General features: G+C 35.7%; 3 protein-coding genes across 4 annotated transcripts in view; all 3 read left to right on the top strand.

Moving 5' to 3' along the window:
- LOC134838866 (ATP synthase subunit alpha, mitochondrial-like) overlaps positions 1-18,933 on the top strand; it is a 494,565-nt gene that overhangs the window by 35,344 nt on the left and 440,288 nt on the right. The window lies entirely within an intron of this gene.
- The window catches only part of LOC134840680 (argininosuccinate synthase-like), a 42,060-nt gene that overhangs the window by 17,572 nt on the left and 5,555 nt on the right, over positions 1-18,933 (top strand). Inside the window, exons 5-8 of one of the 2 annotated variants that reach the window (XM_063856652.1) lie at positions 6,243-6,273; positions 6,646-6,736; positions 14,277-14,429; positions 16,099-16,230. In XM_063856652.1, the coding sequence (XP_063712722.1) occupies positions 6,243-6,273; positions 6,646-6,736; positions 14,277-14,429; positions 16,099-16,230 (407 nt within the window). Of the gene's footprint in view, positions 1-5,823; positions 5,855-6,242; positions 6,274-6,645; positions 6,737-14,276; positions 14,430-16,098; positions 16,231-18,933 lie in introns of both variants that reach the window. The other variant, XM_063856651.1, reaches the window with a different exon arrangement.
- On the top strand, positions 10,797-12,825 carry LOC134840679 (protein FAM161B-like). Its single transcript, XM_063856650.1, has one exon. It carries the CDS (start codon positions 10,798-10,800, stop codon positions 12,655-12,657), a length of 1,860 nt encoding a protein of 619 aa, XP_063712720.1. The 5' UTR covers position 10,797; the 3' UTR covers positions 12,658-12,825.

The raw sequence follows: 18,933 nt of genomic DNA, 5'->3' as shown, positions 1-18,933 counted from the left end.
TTAGTCCAATCGGAGTCCAAGATTAGGTCCCTGATGGAGGTTCTCAATGTCATGCGCCTCCTCGAAATCACCCCCCGTGTGGCCCTACAGGGAGTAGGGCTGACGGCTAATACGCAAGGATAGCTTGTTACTGTGCAAGTTGAACATTTGACCAAATTGATTTGAGAAAGAAATCCAAAAAAAAAATTTTTAAGAAAATCGTTTTTTTGCAAATTTTTCTGTCTGATATTCCTGTTTTTTTTTTGTGAAAAATGCGATTCAATTCGGAGAAAAATGCTTGAAAGAGAGGTAACTTTAATTAAAATGACGTTAAAATAGCGTCAAAATTTAGTTTAATTAATCATGGGAGGTCAACCTCTCAGCAATTTTCGTTTAATTTATTCTGAAAATCCAAAATATTCAGATAACTTTTCTTGACAATGGAACTTTTTTTTAGAATCATGACCAATACGGCTTTAATATAAAAACCATGATGAATAATGAACAATAGGGCTTTAATATAAAACTTTTGACACCCTAAGAGTTTCATTGAGGTAGTAAAAATAAGATGGCAAAATTTTAAATATCTACCCTAATCTATTATTTTTTTCCACTCTTCGAGAGTTGCCGAAAACAAAGATTTTCTATAAATCAAAGGAGTGTGAATAAACCAGGCGGCTCATCGTATAACGAAGCGAGAATGAGCAGAACACGTTAACCAGCCGAAAGTAATTTGAATTGAAATTTTACATGACTTATTGAACTGATACATATTATTATCGTTATTATCGTAATAACATACATACATGTTATTAATTAATGGTCTATTTTTTTTTGCTGGTTTATACGGTAGCTGGTTTTTGCTGGGTTATACAACACCAAAAAGATCTTCGATCCAGTTGAAAACGATCGAATGAATGATCATCATTGGTCTCTGAATGTTATTATGAGCAGCTTATGGATGAAGATTTTTAAGTAGATCCAAATGATTTTTTATGGGATTGTTTCGTTACACGTCACAGTCTAAAAAGACGTGAAAAAATATGATGGGTAATTTGACCTCGTTGCGAAACAAAACAAGAAGTAATTTAAACCTTACTGCGTGAATTAAGCGTTAAAGCTCTTATTTTATGGCAAAGAATGAAATTAAAGGAGTTTCTATGTATTTTCGTGTGCTTTTCATGGCTACAAAATCAACTGCCTTTGAGAAAAATCATCTGAAAATTTGCTTTTCTTCTGCAATAAAAAATGGTTTGTTTTTAACCTGCTTGATTTTAAGAAGATCATTTTTTTTAACCAGCGGGTAGATTTAAAAACTGACTCTGGTTTGTTTTTAAATGAATGGTTTGTTTTTTTTACTCGGTTAATTTTCTCGCAAAGCTTTTAAGACCCTCCCTCATGTATACTTCTGATGTAGATTTGTGGCCATTACTGTTGATCGATTACTGTTTCTGTTTTGTTTCCCAGTTGAAAGTGGAATTCGAGGCGTGTTTTGAAGGTAATAATCACAACCTGATTTTCTGCCATTTAAGATTAGAATCAACCGTGTACGCAAGATTAGTCTTTCAGTCGAACTACATAATAAAAAACGCATTAGCAGCGTAAAAACGTATGGAACACGTATTAAATGCCATGTAAGATTAAGATTTGATAAAAAATTGTCGTCCTGAAAAGCTGATTAAATTTCATACCTACGTCTTAGCGTAGGATTTTGAATGGAATTGAAAACAATTATTGTAAATATGTTTTTTTTTGCTATAGAATCATGTTCTTAAAGAAAACTATGGATTTTTCTACGCAATTGTTTTTTGGACTCGTAAGGCTTGTTATCTTGTTTTTGAAGCAGCGAATTCAGCAATCACGATTTAAATCCAATTTTCAATGTTGCCGAATATCTTAACTACCTAAGTTTGTGGCTCTGCGTTTTCGAATTGGTGATTTAGATAAAGGAAGCTTTCACATCTATAAATAGAGTTCTAAGAAGCATTTTGTTCCGCTCTCGATTCACGATAATAATGGGAAGGAACTATGGCGTAAGTGTTCTTTTTTCGCCTGATTTAAGAACCCCTATGAAATTCACAGGGGGTCAACTGTGTCATTTTGAAGCCCTATTGGCCATGATTCAGATTATAAGTTTTTAAAGGAAATCACCAATATCGAGAATGGTTTCGTATTTTAAATCTGCTGTTCAAACTTTGCACCTTGAAAAGAGCTACCGAATTTGGAGTCAATTTTTGAACATTTTTTAGCCATGAAAATTGATCGGAAAATTTTGTAATACTTACACAGAAACAGGTTTTGCCCTTGTTTATTTTGGAATCTTTTGACCGTAGCTTTAGCATGCACTATCGCATATTTTTGGCTCTATGAATTTTTTATCAGGCTCTTTGAAAAATGTTCATCATGACTCAGCAAATGGCTCTAAACTTAAATAAGGGATCTACTTAACAATCTCCCTTTCGAGAAAGGGGGAGATTGTTGAGTAGATTTAGTTCGTGAATTTGTCGACTAATCAGACTGGAGCAAAATTAGAATTCTCTACAGAAAGCTCGGTGCTAGTTCTGGAAAGTTAAAGTATCCAAAAATCTGTATAAAAGAATTTTTTTTTGGTTGACAGTCAAAAAAGGTCATTTTTACTATATAAAAATCAAAATCCTTGGCCAAAAACAATTGTCAAACGTTTTACTCAAGTTTTTGGAAATTTCATTTTCCCAGATTTTTGTTGGTCTATGTAAGCAAACTTTTGGAAATTTCATTCTTCTAGATTTCTGTTGGGCTACAATTTTCTTATCAATTCACTTGGTAGTTTCAGCGTAATTCTTGATTAATAAAAAAATCCAAGTGGTAAAATTTTGGTTAAGGATTTAGGGGAAAAAATTGCACTAATAATTCAGGTGAAAATCTAAGCAACTTTTGTTCTTCACTTTTTGTCTAATCCAATTTGAGAAAAGCCGGTTGGAAATTTAAAATGTTGTTCGTGTCCGGTTATTTTAAATCACTATAATTTACTGTATTTATTTAAAGGGCTTGAGATTCTTTAATAGATATCATAAGAAGGAGAAGAATATCAAGTAGATCCGTTTTAAGTTCATGGGTTGATTTTTTAAAGAGTCGATGAGAGTTGTTCAGACTCTTATTTAGGTCGCGATGATTTTTTTCGGTTTTTTTTTATTCAGGAAGTCTTATAATTTGTTCAGGCTCAAATTTACTTTTTTGCTGTTTGACTTGTGATAGCTTTTTAAGGTCAGGTTCATTTTTTTGTTAAAAGGAAGACAAACTATAGTAACGAACAGCGAAAGTGTAAAGGTCACGAAAAACGTGATTTCGAAATTGGAATTTAATTATCAGATTTACCAGCGAACTCAAAACTTTACTTATTGATCCTCCTTTCTCAAATTTGGTTACTTTTACCAAAAAAGTGCCAATGATAAATTGCTCCAGATATTCAAAGAGCTTTAAGGGCATCTGTTTTTTTTTGAAATTTGAAAGTTGAGATTTTTCCAAAAAACAAGTCCGCATTTTTTTTCTGTTAACTTGCGTTCAGTGACACTCTTTTCCAACTGTCGGTCAGTTAGATTTAATAAGTTCTAGGGCCAAAAAAAATTCGGGCTTGGTTTTGAGATCAACCAGAAGAAATTTGTGGCAGAATATTGACAATTTTACTTTAAGCCAGAAACTCATAACCATCCCTGTATGAAATTGTAAATTTACAACTTAGTTCGGCTTGGAAGAATACCAAAAGGCATCAGCCTGTCGCGTGGCATTTGCAATTGGAATGCTTCACTTAATTACAAAGCTATCTTTGGTAAAATCTCATAAATAAAAGGCGATTCGATGATACTCTTCAGAGAAGGGTCAATAGATGACTTAAGTTAGGGTGGATTAACTTCCGAAGAAGCATGGAGTGATGCCACTAATCTCCCTGGCTTTATCTGGCCGAAGACATTAAAGAGAACCTTATCTACCCTCCCTCAGATACTATTTCTTCTACCCCCGTGATTCGAACCAAAAAGGAAGCTTCCCCGTCGCCGGCACAGGAAGCGACATCACGGCGGAGTCTTGAATTGTGAATGTTATCGCACCGCAAGAACCCCCTACCAACCTCGAGTTTAATTCATTCACGCGTTTTCAGGTTGAAGATTAAGCCCTGAATTAGGGACTGACTAGCTTTCTACCTGAACGTTGATGTAGCTTATCTAAAGGGGGCAAGTTTAATGGTAAAAAAGGGCAATGAGACGAATGTACAATAGGCAGAAATTTGATTTCACAAATAAAATTTTATGATTTTAGAAATGAAAGACGGCTGAAACTAAATCTAAAGCGCATTTACAGAATTAAGCTAAAAATTAAATCACAGTTGCGTAATTCATTTGAAACAAAAAGTTATTAATTTCTGCTGTTTATGAATTCGTATTTTTGGGCTATTTACGGGTGCGTGGAATGATAGGAATTGTTCATCAACTTGCTTGCAGTCAATTTATGCCAGCTTTCTTTTGATCCCACAGAGCTATATCAAGATTAGAGAGACATCTTGCCCCCCTCAGAATTTCAACCTGATCAAAAGACACCATAGGGCCAAATTTGCATAATTCTCAGCGCATGTTTTCAACAACTGCACCCTGAATAAAATATAGTGTTTTGCAATCAAGACTTTTTATCTTTTTTTTCTATCATGCTTAGCTTTCGGTTGAGAAGAAGTTTCTAGACTGTAATTGCTATTTGATTTAGTTGGAAACTCCACCCTCCAAAAGTGTCGCTTTTTTTAAGTCTTTTAGCCTTTTGCGCTAATCGCTGTTTAGCATTGTAGCCCTGGGACCGATGTTGTGACGTATCTACTATCACTTAAATATCACTTGAGGGGAGAAATAGGCTACGCATAAAATGAAGTCGAGGGATTTGGGCTGTAATCTATCTTTAATGCCAGTTGATGAGTTTTTGGTTTAGATGGAATATACTGATTTAGTTTCTAAGATGGTCAGAATATATGAGGGGCTAAATATATAGATCGCTAAAATAGCTAGGTCAGATCACCCGTACAATCTCTTGAACCCCCCTCCCCCTCCACTGAGAGACCTACCATAGATTGTCCTCGCCAAGCATGTATTAATTTTGAAAATTGATTACGCATAAAATATTCATTTCAATCAAGCGTGATTAATATACTGCTGGATTTTTTTTACCGAATAGCTGTTTCATCCTGTTATTAGCGTAGTAAATCATAATTTGGTATCGGTTGATTTTTTTTTTGACTAATTAGATCAATTTATTTTGCCATCGTAGTCAAATTTTGAAAAACGGGATTTTTTATCCCCCCTTAATCGATTTGGGTAACAAATTGTACGATTGATCCGCTCGGTCTTTCGAGCGTATTGGTGGTATATTCGACCCTCCATGATCCGTGCTCCTTGACTGAACTCAGAAAACTGCCATACACGTGCAGTATGGCAGTTTTCTGATTTCAGTCAAGGAAAAAATGCAAAGTTTGTTGGTTTTAACAAGAAACTAGATTTTATGTTTTTTGCCCTGCTAAACTAAAGGGCAATCTTTTGATGCTTCTCTTGAAATGTAAGGGGGTCTTTTTTAGTTCTCATCGGTATGAAAGTAAACAGATCTTTCAAACTTCAATTATCAGTTAAAACTTCAAGAAGAAAGTAAATACTGTACAAGCATCGAAAGTAAACAATCACTATTTCTATCTTAGTCATAATTTTTTCCCAAAGGTTCCTCATTTGAATTCCTCATGTATTTGGCGAGGTATGGATACAACATGCCATTTTAACGGTCTTTTTTTAAACAAAAATGTATCATGTTTCCTAATTTGAAGTGAAGTGTTTGATTTTGCAGTATGGAATCTGGGCCTCTAGAAGATCCCAAAGTAAGTGATCGCTCCAAAAATGAATTGTGAGCGTCTTTTAGTTGGACTACAAGTCTGTTTTACTCTCTGCTTATTAAAGTGTAGTGGTGTACCTATGTACATAGTTCAATTGCTTTGTATGGGAGAGGGTTTTTGCTTGGTAACTTATTTTCGAATCATCACCTTAACTAAAGATCGCTATTTACCAAGAAGCTGCCACCAGTTTTGAAATCATCTTTGCTATGCTAATTAATAAAGAGCTTCTTAGTTCAGTTAGCTGAATAATAAATATTTTAAAAAAATGCCCTGCAGATAATATGGCAGTGGATTATTGGATTATGAGAGCAAAACTTTTTGAAATGTGTAGAATGCATTAGAATTATTGAATAAAATATCTTATCCTTCTTAGCATGGAATCCGGAATACTAGAAAAACCCCATGTAAGTGCATGATAACCAATTCAATTATACTCACAAATACTTGAGTGGAATAACCTTCTTATTAATGGTCTCACGCAGTAGCGAATTGAGAGGGAGGGGGTGGATTTTTGGATAAATATATAGTTTTCAGAACAAAACGAAAACCATATATTTGTAACGAAAAAACAAAAACACGAATTTTTGCAATATTTAATTGAATTTAGCTAAAATGAACGGTTTTCTGAAAAATTACAATGAACTTTTAATCGTATAAAGGTATCTTTTTTATTAACTAATATGCTGTTTGCTTGCGCTTGACTTCCGTTCTGTATGCTTCGTTTTTACCTAACGAAACTGTTTTTGATTGGGTTTTGAGAACATTATTTTGTTTAGGAAGAGCCCCCGCTTTCCACATACAGATACACGACGAATCCCCTTGAGGCGCCGGACAAACCGACCAAATTAGAGATCGAGTTCTCACAAGGTATGAGTATTGGAACAGATAATTCGCTTAACTTGTTTAAGTCTTAACGTAGTTCAGACTCTTATATAGGTCGCGATAATTTTTTTATTAGTTTTTTTTTCAGGAAAAGTCTGAAAATTAATTCAGGCTCTAATTTTTTTTCGCGGTTCGTTTTTTTGATATCTTTTCAAGTTCAGTTCATTTACTTAGTTAAAAGGAAAGTAATCTCCACTATTGAACAGCGAAAGTGTAAAAGTCACAAAAACGTGATCGATTTCTAGTTTCATAAGTGGAATCTTGTTAATTTTATCAAAAAAGTGACCAATAAATTGCTCTAGAAATTCAAAAAGTTTTAAGGGCATCTTTTTTCTTTAAAATTCGAAAGTTGAGATTTTATCAAAACAAGTGGCATTTTTTTCTGTTTACTTCCGCTCATTGACTCGTTTTCCAATGGCTGTTGCCTATGTTAATTATTTTTGTTTTAAGAGTCGATGAACGTAGTGAAGTCTCTTATTAAGGTCGCGATGATCTTATTAACGTCGCGATATTAAAGGTCGTAGTTTTTTCAAGAAAAGGCTTAAAATTTGTTCAGGCTTAATTTTGATATTTCGTGGTGTGGCTTTTGATTTTATTGTAAGTTCAGTTCATTTCGGACAGCAAAAAAGTAAAGGTCACACAAAAAGGTCTTGTTTCCAAAGTGGATTTTAATTTTCAAATTTGCCAAACCAGTTTTACCAAATTGGATTATTTTTATATAAAAAAGGTCAGATGATAAATTGTTGGTCTAAATTGACTTCCCAGGGCCTTCTTTACAAAAGTGGGAAAACTAAACATGAAGATTTTCAAAGTTTTCTCGAAAATTTTTTTTAAGGCTAAAAGAAAAAAAAATTTAAGATTGAAAGATTTAAAACGAATAATACACATTAAGAATTTGAATTGTTTTTAGGGAAGTTTATCATTTTCAGCTGGTTTTTGTATTTTTTAGAATTGTTTTGAGCTTTTTAGGTGAAGCATGTTGTTTTTTGATATCATTTATTCTGATTTTTGAAAATGAAAATTTTGGTTTTTGAACATCCTAGTATTATTTGAAAAATAAATCAGAATAAGTTTTTATTATCAGTGTGCAATTTAAAAATGATTTTTTTGCGTGTTTCAAAAAATTTGATGTGCAGGTTTAAAATCTCAGTTGGATTCAAACTGATATTCTTGCTTGGATAATTACACTAGCGATCAGCGAAGTGTGTTATTACGAACAATTTTTTTATAACGTAACTCTTGCAAATAACCCAGAAGCATATCAGAGGGTTGAAGATTGGGCTGGAGTCGGAAATGAGGTTTGCCCGTGAGTGAAGCCTATAGTTTGCCAGTGAACGGAAAATTCCTAGTGGGATCATCCATGGCTAACCTCTGTGGAAGCCACTACCCACTATACATGGCGATGGTGGAGGAATCCAGCCAGAGGATACTAATCGACAAAGCCTTCTCGGTACCCAAGTGCGTACGCCTCCTCGAATGTCGCATCACTCGCACAGACTGTTGAGAAAGATCCTGTGGACTGTACCGGGGGAACAAAGAGATGACTTGAGTAGATCTGGGGGGAAGAACTTTGGGGTCTTGAAGGTGAGAACACGAGAGACTTCGAGAGACAGAACACGATCGGGAAGCCGATGAACAGTACCCCAGCCCTGGAGGAGATTGATGTGACACACAAAAAGATGATGGAGCTGGAACCTCTGCTGGAAGCATCGGGAGAACGCAACCTCCGGAGTATAAAACTCACACATGGGGATTGCCCGTGCCACTGTCTGGCACAAAAGGTTTGGTATCCGGAGCACGCAAACCTCTGCTTGATATGAGACGTGGAGGTAGTTCGGTCAATGGGATTGTCCGATCATCGGCAGAAGTTGAACCTATTGGTAGTGAGTTCAATGCTGGCATTGTGATGGATGGAAGAAAACGTGACGAAATATCGGGAGTCGAAGGCACCGACAGCGGAATCGATACACGCTATTGATTACAGCAGGAGGCTTGAGTTTTTTGAGACTGCGTGCAAAGTATTCGCTATACCAATGGAGGTCAGGCACGTGTGGTGCCGCATAAGATTCTTCCCATGGTTTCGAGCGACTTTGACGTCTTGCTTATACGTGGTGACGAAGGATCAAATTAAAAAGCATCAGAAAGAATATCGACCGTTCCTGGCTGAGATAGGGCCGGGAGCCTTCAAAAGACATTTGCTGACCCATCGTAATGCAATCAAAACGGGTTGGAAAAGAGTTGGTAGGGTGTCTAGAGATAATACCAAGGGAGTCTATATTGGAAGAGGACTTACCGAAGAACGTGAGCTTGAGCCTGCATAACTCTTTTTGTCTGAACAGGGAATCTAAAGTGAAGGGTTTGCCGAACCAGGCGAAGAGATTGCAATAGCAGAGGCAGTGGATGCGATCCTACGAACAACTAAAGGCTTGGGAAGAGATCGTGATCAGCTCCGACGATGAGGAAGCGCTGCTGAGGCAGATCACAGTGTCGAATGCATCAGGGCCTAGCACCTCAAGAGCTAGGAGCACGAAATGAGCAGGAAGCTCAGTGTCGGTTTCTTGAGTCTTGGGAAGGAAAGAAAAGGGGCTTGAGTTTGAACTCGGATAAAATTTGAGGTCACGGAAAAGAAATTTTTAATGAAACAAAGTATTGTTATTAATATGCTATATCTATTATATGAATCAAAATGCTGCATGAAAATTTTCTGATTGGATAAGACAAAGGAAATTTTAATCATTAGATTGCAAAGCGGAAATTTAGGGTGCAGGTGTATGCAGATTTTGATTGCTGTTTAGCGATAATGTGACAATTTTGCATGGTTACGAATTTTGGGGTGTAGATAAAGTTAAATCTGCTGCAAACTTCTGTAAATGACCACTGGCACTGTATCTTGAGCAACACTCATTATTCTGGCGGCTCACTGGCAGACGGCGACACGCGATGAGGACATCGATCTTGAGTCCGGGGAGTATGTGCCAGTCGGTCATATTTGGAATTTTGACCTTGAGCAACGCAAGAAACATGATTTTGGTGTGAAATGGAATTTTTCAAAAATACGAATTGAGCATGTCATGCTCAAGTTTCTCGCGACAACATAAGACATAGATCAGAAGTGGACCAGAGTGAACCTTCGGTGGAAAGGTGGACAAGCGAAGTCTCCCAATGTTCCAGAACTAAAACTTGTTTCTTGAGCTAAAACTGACTTATTCAAAACTTCTTAAGTTAAACTTGATTACCCATTTATGCTAGAGTTACTGGTTAACTTAGTTACTCCAATTATAGAGTGTGCAGGTATGTGAGTACCCAATTTAAATTTCTTGTGTGTTTTATATTGTTATGTTGAGATAAGGAACGTTTTAGGTTGATCCATCAGAAATGGATCAAAGTTCCACTGTCTAATAAAGAGTAGCTATACGGATTGCTCCGACCCTGTTTTTAACGGCGTTCGCGTGTTTTAGGTATTTTGAGATCTAAGTATGGGGACGTTCTTATTTTCTAGAGTGGGGGGGAGTATTTTGGTAGTGGCCTTTAAGCTGTAACAAAGGTTTTAGTCTCATGTCGCAAGTGAACCGAATTGGCTCCGACTGTTTGAGGTAGAAAAACACGAGATAGTGTCCCGGACTCTTGAGCAAATGGTTATAGGGCCTATTTTTCTTTAACCTCATATGTGACTTAAGTGGGCGACTGTTACATTGCTCCGATGCTAATTTAACGTTCATTTGTTTGAAATGTAATTTTTTCATAAAATACACATTTTGAAAGACTAATCGAGACAACGAATTGAAAGTTTTGGTACATCTAGTATTTTCTCGCGATTTTTTTTCGACAGCTGCTTTCGTATTATTTTCTGCCAGCTAAGGTGTCACGCTATCTTTGTGGTTGTATCGCAAGTGGTGCGAAGCTCGGCTTCGCTTCTGTGTAATAAACTGACATAATCAGTGTTAGGTGGGATTTCTAAGCTATTTTGCTCATAGCATGATTTCTAGGATGTTGTAACTGACTTGAAAAGCCACATCTGCAAATTTTTGATAATTGTTTCAGTTAAAATGACGGAAACCAGCAGCAGCTTGAATGACGATGAGTTTTACCAGAAGCTCATGCAGCTGCGAGAAGAGCAAAAAGCGACGATGAAACAGTTAGAATCGCTCTATGCAGCTAAAATGGAAGCGCAGGGAACGGAAGTTGAAGTCACCGGCAGTGCTGAAAATCTAGAACTCCTGGCTGCTCAAAATATTCAAATATCAGACGCACGGTTAGCTGATTTGGAACGTGAGTACAGAGATCTATCTCTCGCAGACTTCCCAACCAACGACAATGCAGAGTCGCAAGACATAGACCATAATCAGAACGGATACTTCGAAAGAGTATCGGCAGATAGAATGTGGGATGGCGTAGCAATCACCGACTACATGAATCGGTTAGACTTGGAGCACGAAAGAAATTTAGATGACATTGAAATGACACTTAAAAGGCATCGAATGAATTCTCTTTCGAAGAAGACTGATGATTGGAAACCCTCGATCACAGTTCCGAAACCATTTAGTATGACCATCCGTGAGTACCAAAAGCCAAAAAAGAAGTCCAGATCACAGCAAATTTTCGAACTAGAACAGGAACAAAAACGACTCTCCGAAATGAAGGAGCTGACTAAAAAGTTCAAAGCAAACCCAATTCCGGGCCACACGTTTCTGCCTCTCTACGAAACAATGCAAGATAAAGACAAAAATGTCAGATCTAGCTCGAAAGAAAAGCGAAAGTCTGATCTCCAAAGCATGACAAAACCTTTCAAGTTCACTGACAGGGACAACGACTATGCTAGGATTTCGAAACTTTCGAAAAGCATCGATAAAATGATTGCCGACGAAAGCGAACGTCCGCCCCAGTTTAAGGCAAAACCAGTTCCTCGGAAGGTCTTAGATAAACCTAGTGTTACCGAAAAAATGCAGGAAGAGGAATTGTTTAGGCAAATGAGATGTAAATTGCGAGCACAGACTTTGCTGCGTCAAAGTAAGGCGCCAGTATCTTCACCAGAAGTTTCAAAAACTGCCATTAGAAAAAATAAAGAGGAACCTTCTGATTCGAGAAACTCTCTCCCAAGGAGATCTAGGAGCGCTTTGAGTCATTCGGTACCAGACTTCGACGCCCAGTATAAAAAATTTCTGAATGAAGCCGAGAAGATCCGAACTATGAAAGAATCCACTGTCTGTAAGCCATTTACAATGCGTACTGAGCAAAAACATTCAGCAAAGGTAGAAAAGTGCGTAAAAGCGGATCTGGATATTCGAAGTCGACCATTGTCTGGACGTGCAGCCCTGAGTCCAGCTCAATCAGGCGCTCCGATTGGCAAGCACAAAACTTATAAAAGCGACACAATTCCGCCCAAGATAACCAAATCTTTCGAACTGATGGCTTCGAAGAATCGCGAAAAGTTGAGCGAGTCGGCCCGAGAATCTAAATTGAACGAATACGAGGCGAAGAAGAAGAAAGCTAAAGAACAGGCTTTAAGAAAGCACATTGCCATGAAAGCTGCTGCGAATGATAACAGATTGCTTCTTGAAGAAACCAGAGCACGCAAGGTTCAAGAGTTTCGAGAGCAGCAACGCGAATTGGAAATGGAGTACCAACAAAAGTTGGCAAGTATGTCTGATCGTCTAGAAAATAGGCAGCTTCTGTTTGAGAGGGCGTCTGAAATCAATGCGAAGAAAGAAGCGGATAAAAGATACATAGAAACGCTGAGGAATGCAGGGATTGATGATGACTTGTTCAACAGTATCACGTCAGCTGGCAGAGGGTCATCTTATGACCTGAAGGTCGAAGACTTCAATGACAGTTTGGTCGATGAAAATTTGGACGATTCATATGCTAGTGATTTCGACAGTTCCGATAAGCTAACACCTGAGCACTAGTCCTTGTAATGAATTCCTAATAGATTTCAAGTCAACTCTTTGAGTTATTTTTCTCCTATACTATTTTTAAGTTGCTTCACAACATTGAATTTCATTGAAGTTGACCTGGTTATAGGGAGAATTTTAATTCCAATTCAATTTGATCAAAGATATCTGTAAATAGCTATGTACGTATGTAAAAAGTTTAATTTCATAATTGGTTTTTTAAAAATTTTATCCTTACGTTGCCTTGAGTGTCGTGGTACATCAAAATACGTGTACCCCATTATGTGAGAGAAATCATAACGTTAAATAGCATAGGAATAGGTCTATTAAAATGAGTCAAATACTACTTAAAATAAAACAAAAATGAGCAAGAACCTGTTGTTCTCCGTTTCCTTAATCCTGCTATCAGCTTAGTGTGTTATTACGAACCTTGTTTTTTTCTAAATTAACTCGCAAATAAAACTGTTCAATTATTTGGAAATTTCACTGTGGCATTGGAAACTGCATAGAATCTTTTCTCTGCTTTATTTGTGGCTAGTATTTGATGCCTGTTACGCGTCCGTGGCTGAGTGGTTAGTGCGTGAGACACATAATCTCTAGGTCGCTGGTTCGAACCCGAGACTTAGCCGAATTTCTGTCTCTTTTCCACTTTTCCCCCCATATTTCAAATTTTTTATTTTTCAATTGTCTTACGTGTTATCATGGCCGAACTCGTGATGTTACGAAGCACGGTATGAAAAACAAATCAAATTGGAAAATAGCTGAATTTTTTTAAACTATCTCTAGCCTTAATTCTAATTTACCTTATTGCGTTTTATAAAGCTGTTTTTTGTCATGTTCTTGCTAGTGTTTGCGAAGTTTCGCCGAAGTTTATAAAAAATGTTATTGCAACAATTTTCCAATCTGATTTTAAAATTCATTCTTTTTCATTTTTCCTCTGCAAGTGCTCTACTTCGCCTCTGTGTGAAAGCCTCTTGCCGTGGAATCTGAGCTGACCAAAAAGACACATAATAGTCCGAAAATTGAACTCAATTAGATCAATAAAATTGAAAATTTCAATTTTAATAGAAAAGTGTAAGTACCGCCCTCTTTTGATTCCCAGGTTTTTTGCTTTACAAACATTGACATTACCCCTTTGCCAAATGGGAAAAACAGTTTAGGAACGAAGTTTATTTTACAAAAAAAAACAAGATGATGTGCAAATTCTGTGAACAAAATCTTAACGGAAAAAAGTTGCAATACCTAAAACACAGTTGCAATACCTCTGCGAATCGCAAGAGCGACAACTGTTAATTTTATTTTTATCTCAACTGTTAATTTAATTTCACTCAAATTATACTGAACTTGAAAAAAAGTCAAACTGCCGAAAATCAAATTTGAGTGTTATCAAACTTTCAGTATATTTTAAGGCAAACTTCCTTATCGAACAGAAAAAGTGTAAAGGTCACGAAAAACGTGATCGGATTTTAGTTTCGAAAGTGGAAATTAATTATCAGATTTCTCAGCGGAATAAAATTTGTACGTATTGATCCAGTTTTCTCAAATTAAGTTAATTTAATGAAAAATTTTTCATTTTTTTCCTACTGTCAGTTGGCTATATTTCTTTTTTTATTATTTTAAATGAGTGTTAACAGGTATTCCGATCAAAGTGGTTAATTTGGCAGAACCAGAGAAGGTTTACGACAAGCCTCTGGATCTGTTCATGTATTTGAATGAAGTGGGCGGCAAGAACGCAATCGGAAGGGTGGACATCGTCGAAAACAGATTCATCGGCATGAAATCCAGGGGTGAGTGTTCCGGGGTGTAGCGATGAGCATGTGTGCCGATTAGCATAGGATAATTACTTTGATTAGATGTTCAACCTGACGAAAAGCAAATTAGCATAAATTTTAATAAAGGTCTAAAATTAAATTTTCATTTTCGACCAATCAAATATTCGGCGAAGTGCACGCTAGTCAGAATTGAATACTTGAGTGAAAAAACTGAAATAGTTTGCGATTCAGCTGCATTCTTTCACATAGGTACACCTGCTAATAGGCCGGTACCCGTATTCAAGTGGCAAGAATTCTTTCATAGTTTACTGACTCCGAATAAATAAGACTATTCTGAATATTTCGAAAAAAAACATGAAAGTTTACATGCAGCTCCCATATATGTGATTATCTTTTCGTTGTTCTCCTAAAACAGTTTTTCTTTAAAGTGCTCTCCAAAAGAAAAACAGTTTTTAGAAATCGGATTTAGAGGAGGATTAAAATTAATCTTTAAATGTTTATACCGCAAAAAGTATTTCATTGGCTTAACGTTTTCCATGTTTCTTGTGTGATGCACAGTAGAATGTTTTTCCCCTTATTTTCAGTCTGAATTCAAACTTTTAAGGTAGACTGTTGTCAAATCAGTTGACAAAATTTGATCGCTTAGTGCCATATTACAAGGCTGAAGGTAAAGATGTGTAATGAAAAAATGTTAATCAAACAGTGCTTATCAACGTTCGTTTTAAACTAGACTGACTTAGATCAAAAAAGTTTGACGTCTGTCTAGAGAGCTGTGTAAGGCTAAAATAGAGGAAGTTATCGTAATTTAGTCAACTACATCAATTGTTAAGCAATAGAAAGAAATATTATCCCAGAAAATTTGAAAAATTCCGATGGATTTAAGACACATTAGGTAACCACATATCGAAAGTTTAAATTGGGTCCAGATATTATAGTGAGTGCAATTGTAACTTAGACTTATTTTGTAACTAGTTTATCTACTAAAACATTTGTGGTTTTTTCAATGTCTAGCTTGTAAAAGCTTGCCGTATTTGGCATCCAGATAGAAAGGGAGCTTTATGGTGCTTTAGAATTGATACGGAATATTTCGCTATTTTTTGTGGAAAAGTGGTTAGTGCCTTCGACCTTCCATCAGCAGTTTGGGGCTTCGAGGCGCAAATCAAGAGGTCCTCAATTCCTGATTGAGGAAACATTTTGTGCGACAAAGAATTGAAATTTCGACCATATTTTCAGTAAATGGGTTGACAGTGTTTAACAGCATTGACTTGAACTGGTTATACGTTGTTCCAGGTTTTTCGCGCTGAAAAAGTGCTGACTACTTCAGTAGTGTTTTTTTTCATGTAGTTATTGTCGAAATTTAATTTAACTGTATTTTAATGGCTATGAAGATTCAAGACATGCAGCAGTTAATTTTGACCAAAACAATACACAAATCTAGTTTTGAAAATGAAAAAACTTCGAAAAAGATCTTTTTTTCTAAGAAAAATGCTGTGACGAAGACAAACTATACCTTTTTAAGACACTTATATTTTCGTGTGTGTGTGTGGAATCCACAGAGGGACTTAAAATCGGTCGAAATTCAACTGACTAATCCAACTATCAAATTGTTGTTGAATCCACTTGCAAATACTTGATACTTCAAGTGTTTTTAAAACTCTTTTAACGCGTTTGTGTTTGCTGCTAGGAGTGTACGAGACACCTGCAGCCACTATTCTGTACCATGCGCACTTGGACCTGGAACTGTTCTGTGTGGACAAAGAAGTCTACAGGATCAAGTCTTTCCTCAGTGCCAAATTCGCCGAACAGGTCTATAACGGTGAGTAGTTGGAATTCTTGCACAAAAAATCAAAAACAAATCCAAAAAACTCGAAACCCACAGGGATATGTTTTGCGTATTTACACAAGCAAAGCTTGTGTTATAGTATGAACTTTCTGTTTTTTTTTCAACCTAATTTTGTTGCGACGCAAATATTGTTGCGACAAAATGTTTTCACTTTGAAAGTGTTCATTTTGATCAATAACCAGCTATTAAGTTAAGCCAATGCTGGCCAATAAAAACACATATATGTACAAATAGCATTTAATTAATATTATATTACAAATAGCACTTTAGCTTCAAGGTATCATGGATCTGTAGCGTAGAGGTAATGAATGAGACCAGCAATAAAAAAGGGGGTTCGAACCTGGGCTGGGTTGATTTTTTAATGAACTTTTTCGTATACTAGCTAAAATGCATCCACCATATAATTTGAGGCATGTTAGTAGGTATTTTTTTTTTCAAATTGACTGGTACTGCTAATGCTTCATAATTGGCTTGCATCACTTAGCAATTATGTAGACCCTGATTGGCGTGCGTCACTTAAGAAATTTTGTATACTCAAAGTTTTACTCATTCAATTTATCAGTAGTGTTATCGGTCACATTTTTGCTTGTGATGCGAATTGCAACTTCGCCTCTGTGTTTTAAGTTTGGCGATTTGAGTTTTGAGCTCGATTTTACAATCTTTTTTCTCAGTGAGTTTCAAACCACGCTCGATACCAATGATGTAACTGTAGCAAAAAAGTACTCACTTCTTTTTGTGGTTTGAAAAGATAGCCAGTAGATAATTGGAAAAAGTGTCGATTAACTCAAGGAGACCCTTTCTTTTTTAAAAAAAAATTTCAACTTAGATTTAGAAAGTTTTTACCTCATCAAAGTTTTTTGAATACCAATTTACGATTAATGATCAATTGATGATGTGCCATTGTCATCTGCCTCTTTGACTACGATACTTTTTTTGAGAAAGCTGAACCAAATTGAGAAATCTGGAGTACATATTTTTTAAAATTTTGTTTTTGGATAGCAGATATTGTTTGCTTTGCTTTGAGCATTTGAATTGAACTTGAAAGAAATCAAAAGCCAAAGCTCGGATTAAACCGAACCGTGATCTAATTTTAATAGTTTTTCTTTAAAAAATCACATATCGACGAAATTAGTATTTTCAATTCGTTCATTGACACTTAACATAGATTTGATAAAATTTATCGAAGAAAATACTGTTTTCCATTACTTTCGTTCAATTTTTAAGAGTCTACAGACATGCTGAAGATTCTTTTATAGATTTTGATGATTTAAAAAAAAGTGCTTGTTTCAAAAATTTCATCTTGATATTATTTTGTACATCGAAAGTTGAAGTTGTTCCGAAAATAAATAAGTTTTTTCTCTTTTTTTTTGCGTTTATGAACTCTTTTCTAACTTTCTGTTGGCTATGTTGGTTTTGTCAGTTAAAGTCTTGAAAATTTATTTACGCTCATTTTTATTGCGGTTTAACTTTTGATTTGTTTTCAAGTTTTTTTAAGAATTTTAAGTTTTTAAGAAATTTTCTAAGAGTAATTAACGAAGTGAAGACTTTTATATAGGTCTTGTTGATTTTTTTGTTTTTTTTTTCAGGAAAAAGTCTTAAAATGTGCATAAAAGTCTCTAATAACTACAGATATGCATTCATACATATTGATGCATTTATGAATGCAGCTAGTTATATATGCATTTTTTGAGTTCAATTGAAATTCATCTGCTGAAATTTACAGATCTCCAATGAAAAAATTCAAATGGCGGGGTTGGAACGGTCTCGATTTTAGGTATTAATTTATAGATAAATACCAATTTGGTTAGAGTTTTGTTTCTTTTTTTTGTACTTGTTAATTGTTCCAATCACGCCTTAAAGGGAGCGGGTCGAAACTGTGGCTGAGGTTTTCACCGTCAATTTTGACTGCATCAATAAAAAAAGCTGTGATATCGTATTGAAGTTTTTTCAGTCGTTTTTAAATTTCATAACAAGGATAGCTGGTTGCTGTGCGAGTAGCATAGAATGTTCTGTCCGTATTCTTAAAAAAATTAAGTTATTCTTAAGTTTTTTTTTCAAATTAGTGTAGTTTTTTTGTGCATTTTAATGTCATTCGAACTACAACTGAAAGGGCTTCAATATATATACTACTCGACCCATTCTGATGATTTTTTGTGGTACCTGATTTTGCAAAGAAAACAAAAGAGAAAAAACTAAAACACACCCGAACACAAATTTCCTCTCCTTTTTCAATGGTCGGAACAAAAGTTATTTAGTCAATCTTAAATGGGCACATGAACTCCCAATTTTGTCATGCTAAGTTTTAAACGTTATTTTAGCTATTAGTACTTCTCATGCTTTCAGTTTTTCTACGTAATTCTTTCACCCTTCTACAATAAAACAACAGGATAAATTAGAAAAAAAATTAAAAAGTATCATATTTTTGTATCAGTTTTTTCAATTTGTCTAGCTCAAGTTTCTTTAATTAAATCATTATAGTCGTTAGCAGAAGAGCCAGGCATTTCGTTCCGAGTCAATACTCTGTATAATCTCGATTTTATGTAATTTCTGAAGTCTCTTCGCAAAATGAACCGTTCTGTAAGTTTTCCTTTTTCGTTTCAGTGAGAAATAATTGTTGGTAGCTAATAGTTGCCGAGGTTATCAGAAAGTAAAAGATGGTCTAATTCTTCAGTTTTT

This window comes from Symsagittifera roscoffensis, chromosome 2, assembly GCF_963678635.1.
Source record: "Symsagittifera roscoffensis chromosome 2, txSymRosc1.1, whole genome shotgun sequence".
NCBI lineage: Eukaryota > Metazoa > Xenacoelomorpha > Acoela > Convolutidae > Symsagittifera > Symsagittifera roscoffensis.
The sequence above is the reverse complement of the archived record's forward strand: the minus strand, read 5'-3'. Positions and strand labels throughout refer to the sequence as shown.